Genomic DNA, 16,507 nt, shown 5'->3' with positions numbered 1-16,507 from the left:
AGTAGCTAAATCCATGCTAGACTTCTTATGTTTGACTTCATCCATACAAAGCATACTTTAACACAGAACTGAGACTCATCTTTAAAAAACACAAAAAACCAGCAGCAAACAAGGATGTAGATAAACATTTGAGGAAAAGATGGTGGTGTGGGACAATAAAAGCAGAATATTTGATACCAATTACCCAGTCATTAGATGTCATCCCTAACAGGAGATTGTTTATAAAGATTCAAGAAGGCATTTAGGCCAGTATTGTTATTATTCCTTTTAAGGAAGGGACTTCCATCCAAAGTCATAGACAGATGTCTGCGTAATTCCACTGGAAGAAATTTAAGTCCAACACCTGACAAAAAAAGAACATGATGATGGATGAAAGAATGATTTTAAGAAAAAGAACAACAACATTGTCTATACAATTATAAATAATCCCCAGTGTTCTTTGGCTGTAACTGTTTCTTTATACATTTCTCTATGAGCTAGCTATGTTATTCCAAAACAGGCATTTCCCAGGCCTAATCCCAAAATATCAGTTTTTTGTGCACACCTTTGTCTCACATTGTCAGATGATTTGTCAGTCATCACCATAGTACATCTGCCCACCGATCACTCTTTCTCACAGTCTGTTGAAGGTCTATCGCTCACATGTTGTCTTTTTCCTGTGACCTTCCAGCTGTCTGTGTCTGTATAATCTGCAAAATCCTAGTTATTTACCTATTCAATCCTCTAGTTCCTCTGAAATGAAAATCTGCAATTATTTGCCAGAAGAGCATGTATCTGGCTCAGTGGTAAAATGACATCCAAAGGACGCTTTTGTAGAAAGCTTTATATGTAGCTTTTCTAAGTTGGCATCTGGGGATAGGCTGACATGAGTCCAATCAAATATAACAGCAGTTTCTTTGAGGGAAATATAAATATATTTAAATGGCTAGAGAATTAAAGTTAGGGATAGAATTATTGATCGTAAAAAATAAAAAATAAAATTGTGTAGGGATTACAGACCTGGCTCCCATTTTTAGTCTTATGGTTCCACCCCTCAAACTAGAACTAAATGCAAATGTTCCTGAGAAAGTAAAGAGTACATTCCCCTCCCTCACTGAACAGCTAGCAAGAGCCCCCTATTTCCAGAGACTTTGTGCAGGGCTTCTAGATCACAGGGTGGTATTTCTACACATATTTGAGACGTGACAACTTCTTCTTCCTCCTCACTAGAAATTAAACATTGACAATAATACAGTATTTTTTGTCCCATAGGACGCTCCGTCCCATAGGACGCACCTAGTTTTTTGGGGGGGAACTAAAGGGGAAAAAATTTCCTTTATTTCCCCCTCCAAAAGCAGGTCGGGGAAACCGAACCAGGTCGAGGAACAGCGGGATGGCGGCGCTGCGCCTCCCTGCTGTCCCCCGAGCTTGTGGGGCTGGCCCATATCTGCCCGGCGAGAGGGGCGCTCTGCATCAGGGCGCCCCGCCCTCCGGGCGGCAGGCTGCTATCCGCAGCGTGGGGAGCCCTGCGGGGAACTCCTGCAAGGTTCCCCACGCTGCGGATGTCTGCCCGGTGCGGGGGGCGCTCTGCTTCAGGGCGCCCCTCGCGCTGGGCAGCAGGCTGCTATCCACAGCGTGGGGAGCCTTGCGGGGAACTCCTGCAAGGCTCCCCACGCTGCAGATGTCTGCCGGGCGCGGGGGGCCATCTGCTTCAGTGTGCCCCTCGTGCTGGGCAGCAGGCTGCTATCCGCAGCGTGGGGAGCCTTGCGGGGAACTCCTGCAAGGCTCCCCATGCTGCGGATGTCTGCCAGGTGCGGGGGGCGCTCTGCTATCCGCAGCCTAGACATCCCTGCGGGACCTCCCGCAGGGCTGCCTAGGCTGTGGATGTGTTCCTGAAGCCTGGAGAGCGAGAGGGGTCGGTGCGCACCGACCCCTCTCGCTCTCCAAGCTTTAGCAAAAGCCTGCATTTGCCCCATAGGACGCACCCAGATTTCCCCTTCATTTTTGGAGGGGAAAAAGTGCATCCTATAGGGCGAAAAATACGGTATCTAACTCAGATGGGAGAAATTACAAGGCAACTGCTACTAAGTAGATTAGGGCAGGGAAGGAAATAGTGGGCCAGGTGAGTTATATTAAGTCATGGGTAGGCAAACTAAGGCCGGGGGCTGGATCCGGCCCAATCTCCTTCCAAATCCGGCCCACAGATGGTCTAGGAATTAGCATGTTCTTACGTGAGTAGAATGTGTCCTTTTATTTAAAATGCATCTCTGGGTTATTTGTGGGGCATAGGAATTCATTCATCCCCCCCCTTCCAAAATATAGTCCGGCCCCCCACAAGGTCTGAGGGACTGTGGACCGGCCCCCTGCTGAAAAAGTTTGCTGACCCCAGTGTTAAGTCATTTGTTTTGTAATGTAATTTTTAAAATATATATATATATATATTTAACCTCATAATCTTGTCAAGGTGAGATACTGTTAGTTGCTGGTTGCTCTGCAGCGCCTTCTGGTGTCACATTTTAATAATGCATCATGAGCATTAAAAGGGAAACGTCATGTGGCCATATGATTATCAAACCATTCCTTAACCCTTCCTTAACGTTAACAGCCATGAGTGTAGATCTGTCCTAGATCTGCTTGGTTGAGTGAGTTATGATACAGCGGATTTTTGGCTCAGACAGATGTTTCTCCACTCAGCCAGGCCACACCAGAGTAAGTCCAGCATAATTTACACTGGTTTATTTCCCCAACACAAGTGACTGTAAGTGATGGAAGATAATGCAACTACTGTGTGGGTTTTTGCAGTCATTGTGACCTTGACTTAATCTTGCATCAGTCACTTGGAGCGGGTAGTAAGATGAACCACATCAATACAGTGGCGGAGGAACCCTCTCCGGCACCCGGGGCAATACACTGAGGGGCGGGGCAAACCACCCGATGGCGTACACGCAACATCCGTACGGATCCCCATATGGACGGCATGCAAAAGGCAGCCTGTATGAATGCCCATATGGATGGTGCACGTGAGTGGCACCCATACTGACTGCACATGCCCTCGGCTGCTCTACAGCTGGGGGGAGGCAGGGGCCATCTTGTCACACACACCCCAGAGTGGTACCCGGGGTGGACCGCCCTCTCCACCCCCAACTTCATACATCAATAGAATATTTCTTTCTCAGGAACATTGCACCCAGAATCCTAAGTGAAATGCAATTTTAAAATGAGCGGTAGAAATGGGAATTTAGGAGAAAGTTTAAGAAAGAGCTCACAACATTAGTCTCATTTTGTTTTTTATTTGCTATAGATTTTATAAATTGTTACTGATAGTTTTAAATGTTATGGTTCAATTTTAAGGGGATACAATGTGGTTTCAATTGGATTAATATTAGTCATATTTTTTATCTCCATTGCTGTATTTTCTTAAATGTTCTACACAGCCATAAATGAACAATCACATCCTTAAAGGATGGTCTAAAAATCAGTCAATCATTAAAAGTATTCTTGGGCTTATGCTACTTGGTCAAGTGGGTGGCACTAAATAAACACTTCAATAATATGAATTGTTCACCTTGTGTGAAAAAGGTCCACAGCGCAGGCCAGCCCATTGCAGTATTCCAACTTATACTGCCACTCTGTAGAATAATTGAGGTTGTAGTCCACGACATTTTCTCTGCATAGACAGGATGACATACCACCCACATTTACACAAGAAAACTAAAGAATGAGTTCTTAGAGTGTCTCAAACCCAATAGTTTTAACAGGGAAAGTTTTATCTCCTTGTTTCTCATGCTGTAGATTACTGGATTCATCAGTGGCGGAAACATGGAATATATAATGGTAAGTGCCAAGTCCAGATGTGAGGGGGTATTAGAGGTTGGCTTGAGATAAGCAAAGCAGCCAGTGAACACAAATATGGAGAAAACAATGAGGTGTGGAAGGCATGTTGAGAAGGCCTTTTGCCTCCCTTCAATAGAAGGGATTTTCAACACTGCAGAGAAGATGTGCACATAGGTGATGATGATGAAGATAAAACAACCTAACCCAATGACAGCACTTACCACAACAATTCCAATTTCAAGTAGGTACAAATCAGAGCAGGTGAGTTTAAGTAACTGTGGGATTTCACAGAAAAACTGATTGACAATATTGGAGCAAAAGGTGGGTGCAAAGGTGCCTCCCGTGTGTAACGCTCCATAGAAAAAACTGCTGATCCATACACTAGTAACCATTTGGATGCAGGCCTGCTTATTCATCAACATTTCATATTGCAATGGGTTGCAGATGGCAACGTACCTATCATATGCCATGACTGTGAGAAGGGAGAAATCAGATGCTAAGAAAAAGAGAAAGAAGAGGACCTGAGCAACACACCCAGAATAGGAAATGTGCCTGGTGTTCATGAGGGAATTGGACATGAATTTAGGGATGATGACTGAAACTTGTCCCAGGTCCTGCATAGCCAAGTTCATGAGGAAGAAGTACATGGGGGTGTGCAGGTGGTGGTCAAAGGCTACTGCAGAGATGATGAGAAGATTCCTTGTGACAGTTGCCAAGTATAATACTAGGAACAGAAGGAAGTGTAGAATCTGTAGTTCCCGAACCTCAGAGAATTCCAAAAGGAGAAATTCTGAGATAGATGTTTGATTAATTCTGCTTTGCTCTTTAAGATGCATGTTGACTGTTGAAGGAAGCACAAGGAGAGTTGTTAAAATGAGAGCCTAATGTAACCATCGAAGCTACAGTACTTGGACTTAATTTCAAATTACTACTACTACCACTGCTTCATCATCATCATTATTTCAGAATATAGCACTTTCCAAAGAACAACTATGCTAGTTCTAGTGTACGATCTAAAATATACACAGGGAAGCAAGAGCAAAATGTGACTTTTGAATCATGGGTAGGCAGGGGAAGAATACAACATTGTTTCAATTAATTATATTTGTATTAGGTAATTCAATACATTATTATTATTATTATTATTATTATTATTATTATTATTATTATTATATTTATATATCACCTTTATCTTCCAAGGAGGTCAAGGTGGGGTACATAGTCCTCCTCCTCTCCATTTGATCCTCACGACAACCATGTGAGGTAGGGTAGGCTGAGAGATGGTGACTGGCCCATAGTCACCCAGTGAGTTTCATGGCTGTGTGGGGATTCATCCTTACTCTCCCAGGTAATGGTCCAGCTCTCTAACCATTATGCCACACTGGCTCTCAATTATTGAGCATTCATCCTGATATGTTTCCTCAATTTTGCAGGGAGGCTTTATAATATCCCTTGTTTATTTAATATTCATTCTGATTTTCTTGTTCGGAGGTTACTCAACACCATGACAGGCGATTGTTATTTCAAACTTTCCAATGCATTTCCTCATTACGTTATTTACTACAGAAGTATTGTTGTGCATGTTTGAACTCAGAAGTGGCTTTTGTTTTGCCACAGCCCGAAATCTAATTTAATTGTGCCACCTGAATTTCTGGCATGTGCCAAAAACCAAAAGAACAGCCCAGCTGGATAAAGTCAAAGCAAATCTAGTCTAGCACCATATTCTCACAGTGGCCAATCAGAAACCCATGGGAATCCTACACTAGGACCTGAATGGGGCTGCACTCTTCTCACTTGTGATTCCCAGCAAATGGTATTTTTGAGGCATACTGACTCCGACAGTCAGAAGGTATATGTCTATGTATGGTGCAAAGAAAATGAATAGCCCTGGAAAGGAAATAACATCCCAACAAAAAGGGAATGGTTAAGTAAACTATGTGAGTATCTGGAGTTAGCAAAATTGATGGATATAATAAGGCATAAATCTAAAACTATGGTACAGAAACAATGGGAATGCTTAAATGAATATTTACACAAACAGGGATCAAACACGAAAGTTTGGTTGTGCTTAGACTAACCTTGTGAAGAATACAGAGAATACAGGAAGTGACTGAAGAACAGATGTAAAAGTTAACTAGATAACCAAGAGACGTGTGGTGAATGCGGTGGGAGTCTTTTATATTATTTTAACTAGGATTTAAATATTGTAATGTTTGAAGTATGAATTTGGAATAATTGATTATGAAAAATATTTTTTTCTTTTCATTTTTTTTCTTGTTTCTTTCTTTTATCTTTTGTCTTTCTTCTTTTCTAGTTTGCATTCTGGAAAATTGTGTAGATAAAGCGTGTTCACATCAAAAGAGAGCACGTGTTGCGGTTGGGGCCGAACAAAACCCCATGTTAGTGACCAGGCCATGGATGGCTAGAGGCCTGGGAGCAGATTGGAGGATGTGTTACTGGGGCAATTTGGATGTTGCCAATTTAGGGGTGGGATCAATGGCTTTATAAGCAGGGTCCACAGCTTTCTCTTTCTCTTTTGCTGTGGACACCGGATCTATCTTTAGCACCGGAGCAGATCAGCGAGAGATTTTGGTTGTATAAATCCCGATTTCCTGTTCTTTTCCTTTCTCCTTATTACTGTATCTCTAAACTTTCCCCACTAACTTAATTCTATTCCTAGTTTCTGTTATCGTCCCTTACCCTCTCCTCGCCGTGGGTCGCCTGTAAGAGGGGGGTGTAAGCCTCCCGGTCCCGGCTGGCTCACGGCCCGCTCTCGGCCGAGCCGTTGGCCGGGCTAGGGGGGGTTTAACTTGAGTGTCCCGACCGGGTCCAGCCAGGTTGGGGCCCATTCCTTCGGCACCTCCCTCACCCAAAAGGTTCTCGGCCCCGATCTGTGGCCTGCAGTTTGGGGGCCCGCAGTGGCAGCTGCCGCTACACGCGGCCCGTGACCGGCGGCGGCGCAAGGGAGCCCCATCCCGCGGCTGGATTCGGCCCGGCTGCGGCCTGCGCCAGCCGTGCCGTTTCTGTCCCCGGCGGCGTGGGGATCATCCCGCGGCCCGCTGCGGCCTGGTTGGGGCCTGCGAGGCCTTTGTTGCGCCGGGGCCGGCGGGTGCCGACTCGGTGCGCGGCCCCGATCCGAGGCCTGCCGATTCCCACTGCCCGCTCCGGCTACCGCCGCTGCGTGGCCTGAATTTTACCGGCGGCGAGGAGGAGCCCCCATTCCGCGGCTAGGTTCGGCCTAGCCGCAGCTCGCCCTACCACCCCCGCCGTCCCGGTTCTTACCTCCGGGCCCAACCGGGCCTGCTGCTCCGCGCCGCTTCCTTCTTGGCGGCGCAGGGGGGTCATCCGCGGCCCGCTGCGGCCTGGATCGGGCCTGCGCGACCTCGGCCGCCTGCCTCAGCCCCCGGGCCTTTGGGGTGTCGCTTCACCACCCCGGCTCTCACCTCGGGCCCGGCCGTGCCTGCCGCTTCGTGCCGCTTCTATTTGGCGGCGCGGGGGGATCATTGGCGGTCCTCGGCGGCCGGTTTCGGGCCTGCGCGGCCTGGGCCGCTTGCCTAGGGTTCGGGGGCCCCGGAGGGGGCCGGGTGGGCGGTAGAGCCTTCGGGCTCGGAGCGGGTGAGCCCTGGTTCGCTGCCTCACTTCCGGAGGTTGGCAGGGGTCCTCCACTTGGGAGCAAAAAGTGGCAGGAGCGCCATTTTGCTTCCCCTTCTTCTGTCTGACTCAACAGTGGCCTCTGGTGGCCAGACGGGGTAACTACAGGGTCTCCTGTAACTGTTGAGTCACTCCACAGTGGCCTCTGGTGGCTGTTTTGATATTGCAGGGTGCTGATATTTCCTGCTATCGGTGCTTCCTGGTGATCCCAGTCACTTTGCTGGTTGCCTAGGCCTCTGGATACGCCGGGGGGCGTTCGGTTGTTCCCGTACCTGCCGGTTATTTTCCATATTTTCTTAATTATTGCTAATTAATTATCGTTAATTTTATTCTCAGTACTATTACAATTGTTCTAATTTCAATTTAATTTTAATTAAATTTGACTCGGAATTTAACCTTCCCCCCCCTCCTTTTATTTTATTTTAATTGGTTTTCTGTTTAAGCCTGCGGTAGGAATGGCTCCAAAGAAGGCAACAAAGAAGTCTGGTCCTGCTCTTACTGCAAAGCGGCCCATCAAAGGCCCATCACAGGCTCTGCGTTCCCCGCAACCTGCTCAGTCTCTACAACGCATCCGGTCCATGGTCAACAGCCTGGCGGGCGACCCAGTGGCCTTGGCAAGGGTGGAGTCCGAGATGGATGGCCTACTCCGCCGCTCCTCGACCCCGTCGTCATCCTCTGCAATATTGAGTCCTAACTTAGGTGCCTCGTCTCCGGTGGCGTCATCTAGTGAAGATGAAGGAGGAACATCGTTAGCCGGGGGGTTGTTGCACGATAGTCAAACAGCGCGCACCCCGGTCTTACCTGCGTCGCAGGTTACTGCGGCGAGGGGTCGTGGCCATACCAGGGTTGGGGCAAACAGGAGGGGATCAGCTCGGGACCGCGTGATGGGGGGTTCACCACCGCGGTCTTCGGTAGCAAGGCGTCAGGCGTCGGGTCATTCACAGTCAGTTTCTTGTCAGTTGATCCTAGGTGCGGTGCAGCAGGCTGATTCATCGGAATCTTCAGTGGAGGACAGCCTTCCCCTACCTCCAAGGTCTTCTTCTGGTGGGCTCCGTCGCCGCAAGAGAAGCTCCAAGAGGCGCGCCAAGAAGAGACGTAGAGACACCTCGTCTTCTTCTTCAGGTACCTCCTCACAGAGTTCGAGTAGTGACGAGGAAGCGTCGCTTAAGCTTTACTGGGGGTTTGGGGAGACCACTGGGCTCCCTAAATGGGTGTGGGAGCGGAGGGCCAACTCCCATAGGGCCAAGTATGGGGCAGTTCAGGATTGTCTTGATGGGGCATTGGTGCCTGACGTAAAAGTCTCCACCAATTCGGCCAGGGACATCATCCCCGGGGCCCACCTGTCTGCCAAATTGCGGTCCAGGATCCTGGATGGCCGCTATGTTGATATTTTCTGCCTTGCCCCCCCGCTCGAAGGTCAGGAGCCCTTAGACAAGGGTCTGCAGGTATCCAAGAAGCGGTCGGTCTTGTCAAAAGCTGATAGGACTTTTGAAAGGTGGTTAGATAGCTTCCAGGTTTTTGCTGGAGTTGTGTCCGCAGCTTATCCCAGGAGATCCCTGCATCTGTGGGTTTACCTGTCCATTGTCCGTTCGGCCTTTACGATGGCCGGGGAGACTGCCGCGCTGGCCTACGACCAGAACTTCAGACGTAGGGCAGCCAAGATCCCCACAGCCCGCTGGGATCGGAAAGATTTGGATGTCTGGACCACTTATGTGGCCCCCCGTATTGACAAGAAACTGCCCGACCCGCAGAAGCTCAGGCCCGCCCCGGCTAGGTCGGGCCGCAAGCTGTTCTGCTGGGATTTTAATAAGGGTGCTTGCTCTAGGCAGCCTTGCAAATTCGCGCATGTGTGCGACAAGTGCTCTGGGAATCATCCAGCATCCACGTGCGCAGGGGGTCGCCGGCCCTTTCGAAAAGGGGGGGGCTCTCAGCAGCCTCCAAGAACAGCTGCCCAGGCCCCTGCTGCCAGTGCAGGAAAGTAGTGTCTTATCCTCCTTAGCTTACACCCCAGTAAGATTACAACCGTTGCTATCATTGTTAGAATCCTACCCTGACACCAAATCAGTGTCTTATTTGCGTGAGGGCTTTTCCGCAGGTTTCAGAATCCCGATAGTTTCCACCCCGGTAGCCAGGAACCCAGCAAATCAGAAATCGATCAGGGACATGCCAGAAGTAGCACGTAGGAAAATCGAAAAAGAATTGGCTTTACGTCGTATGGCCGGTCCTTTTGCCGCCCCTCCTTTTCCCAATTTCCACATCTCACCGTTGGGTATAGTTCCCAAAAAAGCTCCGGGGGAATTCCGCCTAATTCATAACCTCTCTCATCCTACAGGCACGTCAGTAAATGACGTGATTCCCCCGGAGCTTTGTTCCGTGAAATATGCCTCTCTTGATCATGCGATCAAGATGATTCGGAAATTTGGGACGGGCGCTTTACTTGCAAAATGCGATATCGAATCGGCTTTTCGGCTACTTCCGATTCATCCCGACGATTTTTGGCTGCTGGGATTTCAGTTCGAAGGAGGATTCTATTTTGATAAGGCTATGCCCATGGGCTGCTCGGTTGCCTGTGCGGCTTTTGAGTGTTTCAGTTCATTTTTAGAGTGGGCCTTGCGTGAGAAGACCGGTCTGGGCGGGGTCACGCATTATCTTGATGATTTTTTGGTCGCCTCGGCAGGTAATACAGGGGACTGCGTGGCGTTATTGCAGGCCTTTGCTTCCTTGACGGAAGATCTGGGCGTCCCCTTAGCGGCTGGAAAGACTGAGGGTCCTTCTACGCAGTTGACTTATTTGGATATCTTGTTAGATACCGTGGCCCAAACTTCTAGCTTACCACCTGAGAAGATAGTCAACTTGAAAAAGGTTATTAAGGATCTTCTGCCCTTAAAAAAGGTTACCTTGCGGCAGCTTCAGTCGTTGCTGGGCCATCTAAATTTTGCGTGTAGGGTGGTCTCCCCCGGACGACCATTTTGCTCCCGTTTGGCCAAACTTACCTCGGGGTTACGAGCCCCGCATCACAAGATACGCCTTCCTAGTCAGGTACGGGCTGACCTTGGTATTTGGTTGGAGTTTCTGGAGGACTTCAACGGGGTGTCCTTGTGGCAGGACACTTTGAACCTGCACAACGACTTCCAGGTACATTCTGACGCTGCCGGGTCTTTGGGGTTTGGCTTGTATTGGGACGGTAGGTGGTGTGCTGAGCGCTGGCCGCCCGCTTGGCAGGGGCAGGCTATTACTAGGGACCTAACGTTCCTCGAGTTTTTTCCCATTGTAGTGGCAGTGCACTTGTGGGTTGAGCATTTCAGGGATCATCGGGTGTGTTTCTGGACTGATAACCAGGCGGTGGTGAATGTACTGGCCAAGCAGTCTTCACGCTCCCCTAGGGTATCGGCCCTCCTACGGGCCTTCGTGCTGCATTGCTTGCGTTTTAATGTAGTGTTTTCTGCTCGCTTTGTCCCAGGAATTTCTAACGAAATTGCTGATGCTCTGTCCCGTTTTCAGATGCAGCGTTTCAGGTCCCTGGTGCCAGTGGCTCGAGACCGTCCGGAAATTTTCCCGGATCATCTCTGGAACCTTGGCAGAACTTAGTTTTACAGGGAGTAGCTGCATCTGTCGCACCCTCTACCTTGAGGTCCTATGAGAAGGCCTGGGCTGACTTCTTATTATTTAATGGGCAATCTACTGGGGAAGTTACCACCTCCCATTCCACCTCTCAGGTGCTCAGGTATCTGGCGCATTTGTTCCAGATGCGGCGGGCGCCTAGGACCCTTCGTCTGCACTCGGCAGCAATTTCCTTTTTTAATAAGGCTTATTTTAACAAAGACCCATGTCAGAAGTTTGTGGTCCGTAGGGCCTTGGAGGGTTGGGGGCGTCTCGCTCCTTCCAGGCCCATTCCCAGACGCCCCATTACAATTGAATTGTTGGCAAAAATGCGCTCCAAACTGCGGAGCATCTGTTGGTCCAAATTTGAGGCTCGGCTATTTTCGGCAGCCTTTTCATTAGCCTTCTTTGGGGCCCTAAGAGTCGGTGAGGTGGTACTTGAGCCTAAGCAGGACGGAGGCTCAAGGGGTTTGCTGATACAGGATGTTAGTGTATCGACACGTGACCTGCAGGTTAATGTCAGGAATTCAAAGACAGACCAATTAGGCAGGGGCGCCTTTATCACGCTCCCTGCAACTGGTGGAACTGGCCCTTGCCCAGTGAAAGACCTTAATAAGTACCTAGCCTTGCGTCCTGGCGGTGAAGGCCCCCTTTTCGTTCACGAAGATGGCCGCCCGCTGGCGAGACACCAGTTTGCCAGTGTGTTGCGAAAAGCGGTCGCGGCTTGCGGCCTCCCGGCCCAGGAGTTTGCCCCTCACTCCTTTAGGATTGGAGCTGCCACAACCGCTGCCCACTGGGGTTTGTCGGTAAAAAGGATTAAGGACCTGGGCCGATGGAGATCGGACGCTTTCAAGGGCTATGTGCGGAAATGATTTGTTGTTGTACTTACATGTGTGTGTTTTAACCCTAGGTCAGGCTGCTAGCCACATCTGGGTAGTAGGGCACAGTATTGTGCACTGGGCTGCGGACAGAGCTCGCCAGTCCGGACTGGGTGAAGGCCTGGGATTCCCGCAGCACGTACATGTGTCCTGGATCTCCAGAAGGGGGATGCTGTGGAGTGAATTTTTACCTCTCATGCGAAGGCGTGTCCTCCAGTTCGGCCCTCCTTCGGCGATCGTGGTGCAGCTCAGGGAGAATGATTTGGTTTCTTCTTCCTGCTACGGGCTGCGTGCGGCCATTTTACTGGACCTGGGGGAGCTGGCGGCACTGGTGCCGACTTCCAAGTTAATTTGGTCACAGCTTCTTCAACGCCGCATTTGGCGTGGTAGTCCTTGCCCTGCTGCCACCGAACGCGCAAGGAAGCGGATTAATTCCGCAGCAAGTAAGCTGGTGGTGAATTTGGGCGGGTTTGTTATCCCTCACCCTCTTATCTCATTCAAGGCGATTGAATTTTATAGGGATGATGGGGTTCATCTCTCGCCAGTGGGGAATGATGCGTGGTTGGATGCTCTGGCGTCCAGGTTGAGGGTGTGGCTTAATTTGTGAGTGGTTGGCGGCGAGCGTAAGGGCTCGAATGGCGGTTAGGCATTGGTTTAAAATTGGTTGGTGGAGGGGTATGGATTGGCTGTGCCTGCCCCTCCAATGCTGCTGCAGACGGGTATTCCGTTAAAGGAATTCTGAAGCTTACCATCCCCTTCGTCCAAACCCTTGGAGCAGGGTGCGGGCCGCGTAAGCTTCAAGGAGCAAGCGCGGAGTAGCTGAGGGCCTGTGACGCAGCTCCAGCTGACTCTGTCCCTTGTTCCTCCGGGACTGACTAGGGAGTCAGTGCTGTCCCCCATGGCGGGGGGTGACAGATAGTCATAACCAATGCCTAAGCAACCACTCTCAATTTGTATTCAAATAAAGTTGTGGCCAAAATTATGCCAAAAACCTTAAACAAAAATTATGTGTGATGTGTGAGTTATTGGGAAGGGGGGTTTTGGTGGACCTCAACACGCAAAGCGTGTTCACATCAAAAGAGAGCACGTGTTGCGGTTGGGGCCGAACAAAACCCCATGTTAGTGACCAGGCCATGGATGGCTAGAGGCCTGGGAGCAGATTGGAGGATGTGTTACTGGGGCAATTTGGATGTTGCCAATTTAGGGGTGGGATCAATGGCTTTATAAGCAGGGTCCACAGCTTTCTCTTTCTCTTTTGCTGTGGACACCGGATCTCCCGCCCGCCCTCCCTTGCTTGGGCTTGCGCCTTGACCTTGCTCTGCCTGTCATGGGGTCGTTCGCCTTGGTGCGGGGGCCCAGTAGGAATTTTTCCAATTGGCTGATTAGTGCGTGCCTTTTGGGTTTTGCCTACTGCTTAGCAAATCGTCACAACTTGTAAGGTTGGCGGTTAGGCATTGGTTTAAAATTGGTTGGTGGAGGGGTATGGATTGGCTGTGCCTGCCCCTCCAATGCTGCTGCAGACGGGTATTCCGTTAAAGGAATTCTGAAGCTTACCATCCCCTTCGTCCAAACCCTTGGAGCAGGGTGCGGGCCGCGTAAGCTTCAAGGAGCAAGCGCGGAGTAGCTGAGGGCCTGTGACGCAGCTCCAGCTGACTCTGTCCCTTGTTCCTCCGGGACTGACTAGGGAGTCAGTGCTGTCCCCCATGGCGGGGGGTGACAGATAGTCATAACCAATGCCTAAGCAACCACTCTCAATTTGTATTCAAATAAAGTTGTGGCCAAAATTATGCCAAAAACCTTAAACAAAAATTATGTGTGATGTGTGAGTTATTGGGAAGGGGGGGTTTTGGTGGACCTCAACACGCAAAATGTTTTTTATGTATGGTTATGTATTGTTTCTATTTCTTCTTTTCTATTCATTTTTTTGTAACATTTAATAAAATTTAAAAAAATTAAATTAAAAAAGAAAGAAAGAAAGAAAATGAATAGCCCTAGAAAAAACCTAGCCCTATGCCCTGTGAATTTAGAAGTCATCCAAGGTGGCCATAACATTGTATGGGAGTGGAAGACATTTCAAAGGAGAGTGAGAGATGACAGGAAAGAGGGTTAAACATTCTAAGGCTCAAAGACTCAGTTATTCAACAATATCAAAACACCAAGTAACATTTAACATACACTTTCTTCACTAAGTTAGTCTATAATTTCAGAGAACGATATTCTCTGTGTGATTCACACTCACTGTTATGCATCCACTAGAAATTTGAGAAATCTTACCAAAGTCTGTAGGCTTCCTTTAAAATCATGTCCCTTAAAATTCCTCAAGTGTCTTTGTTAAAGGTGATTTTTTACAGATTATGACCAAATTTATTTTTAATACAGCTCTTGTTGTTTGTGGATCTATATTACAGTTTAGGGAGGGGGGATGTTCATACCTAATAGACACTACCTGAACCGATATAGAAAATGAAATGTGACTATACAAAACAAATTTAGGGTACATTTCTATGAATTTTGCAACACTGTTCTCTAGCCAGCCAAAAACAAGCCATAAAAATTATGTATAGTATGGTAAAGGGCAACCAAAAATACATCAGTGATTAATGGAAATGTACAAAAATACATTATATTTGGGAAGATTTCTTGTAAAAGGCATGTAAGGCATAATTGTGTTAAAATGCATATTTTAGGAGGAAAGTGCCTGGAAATATGTATGGATTTTCATCTAGGCTGTTTATGGGGGGAGAGAAACTGATGTGAAACTCCTGCAAACTGAATTTAAGATTTCAGGGAGGGGGAATTAAAATTGAGAGCTCCACCATCTTTACTAGAGATTACACAACAGATTGTGTTGCTCTGTGATGGGATTATGTCTTTGTGTGAAAACAATTTACAGTACTCTGATTTGTGTGAGATTCATTGGCATAGAGAGTGTTGAGAAAAAGAGTCATTGTAAGTGGAAGGAGAGAGAGAGAGAGAGAGAGAGAGAGAGAGAGAGATGCACGCGGAAGAAACAAATGAATGTACAGTGGTACCTTGGGTTACAGACACTTCAGGTTACAGACGCTTCAGGTTACAGACCCCGCTAACCCAGAAATAGTACCTCAGGTTAAGAACTTTGCTTCAGGATGAGAACAGAAATTGTGTGGTGGCAGCGCAGAGCAGTGGCGTAGCGTGGGTTGTCAGCACCCGGGGCAAGGCAAGTAATTTGCACCCCCTAACCCATGGATTTGCGCCCCCTAACCCGTGGATTTGCGCCCCCTAACCCTAACCCCCAGATGTTGCGCCCGGTGCGGCCGCCCCCCCCTGCACCCCCCACGCTACGCCACTGGCGCAGAGGCAGTAGGAGGCCCCATTAGCTAAAGTGGTACCTCAGGTTAAGAACAGTTTCAGGTTAAGAACAGACCTCCAGAACGAATTAAGTTCTTAACCCGAGGTACCACTGTAAGACGAAGGGCAAGGGTATATATTCAAAGTGAGTGAGTGTTCATAGTGAGAGCAACTAAGCAACTCTAAGATGACAAGGGGAAAAAATTAAGGATATAGCAGCTTACTATTTTTTCTTTCCAGATTTCTCTCAGCTTCAAATTGTTGTTCTCCTCCAACTAAGTCAGATGACAGTGTATTTCTCCAGCCATACAGTACATGCCATTTTATAAAAGTCATTCTATACACAGCTCTATGGTGATAATAAGAAGCTGTCAATTATGATGTATTAATTTATCTTTTGTGTTGCAGGAGATTTACTGTCATGGGAATCCAGCACTTCTCAGTAGTTGGAGTTTACGGAAACAAAAATAGCTTGTTCTTTTTGATAATATACTTTTTACAGACTGTGGAAAATTGGGTTCCTGAGATTTTTATTGATTGATTGATTGATAAAATTTCTGTACTACCCTTTATCCAAGATTCACAGGGTGGTTTACAATATAAAGAAACAAAAATGCACATAATTGACCACATGGCGTGGCACACACACACCATTTGAATGGCAATGCCCATTAACTTGGGGTTGGTGGGTCCCTCAAATATTTTTTTGGGGGGGCGGCAAAGACCCCTTGGTCCCTATACGTTGGCTCCTATGGTAGAATCAGTCCCTATTTTCATCTGAGGAATGTTAGAGGGTACACCACACAGTTTACAATTGGTTTCAGAGTAAGTATTATAACATGGGATCAGGGAAGGAAGGAAGGAAGGAAGGAAGGAAGGAAGGAAGGAAGGAAGGAAGGAAGGTAGGTCCAGCATCCGACACTTCTTTCAAACTTTTAGAAGTCAGGATCTGGACTTTGTACCCATGGAACTTGCACAATGGCAATATGCATGACCTGCTTTGTGCCACACAGTGTTTGGGGGCTTTGGAGGAGAATCTTTACCACAAAACCTTGATTTTTTTTCTCATAAAGAAGCCACAGATAGCATGGTATTTGATATTTGATATTTTTTTCTCATAAAGAAGCCACAGATAGCAAATCTTTCCTGCCCTGCACCCCTGATCTTTAGAAGTTTTCCCTATCATAACCACAATCTAGACCATTAGGGCTTTGTAGGAGATCAAAACTAGCACTTTA

General features: G+C 48.0%; 2 protein-coding genes across 2 annotated transcripts in view; one reads left to right on the top strand and one right to left on the bottom strand.

The window, feature by feature from the left end:
* Positions 1 to 16,507, top strand: part of LOC310691608 (olfactory receptor 14I1-like) — a gene marked incomplete at both ends in the record, with an annotated part of 142,904 nt that overhangs the window by 11,063 nt on the left and 115,334 nt on the right. The gene's annotated exons all lie outside the window — the stretch shown is intronic.
* On the bottom strand, positions 3,678 to 4,649 carry LOC310692529 (olfactory receptor 14A16-like; the record flags this gene model as incomplete). Its single annotated transcript, XM_083473475.1, has 1 exon — positions 3,678 to 4,649. The coding sequence occupies one exon, from the start codon at positions 4,647 to 4,649 to the stop codon at positions 3,678 to 3,680; it is 972 nt and encodes a 323-aa protein (XP_083329601.1).

The sequence above is a fragment of the Podarcis liolepis genome (assembly GCF_965112155.1).
Source record: "Podarcis liolepis genome assembly, chromosome: 13".
In the NCBI taxonomy this organism is placed as follows: Eukaryota; Metazoa; Chordata; class Lepidosauria; order Squamata; family Lacertidae; genus Podarcis; species Podarcis liolepis.
Note: the sequence above shows the minus strand (reverse complement) of the source record. Positions and strands in the feature narration are given on the sequence as shown.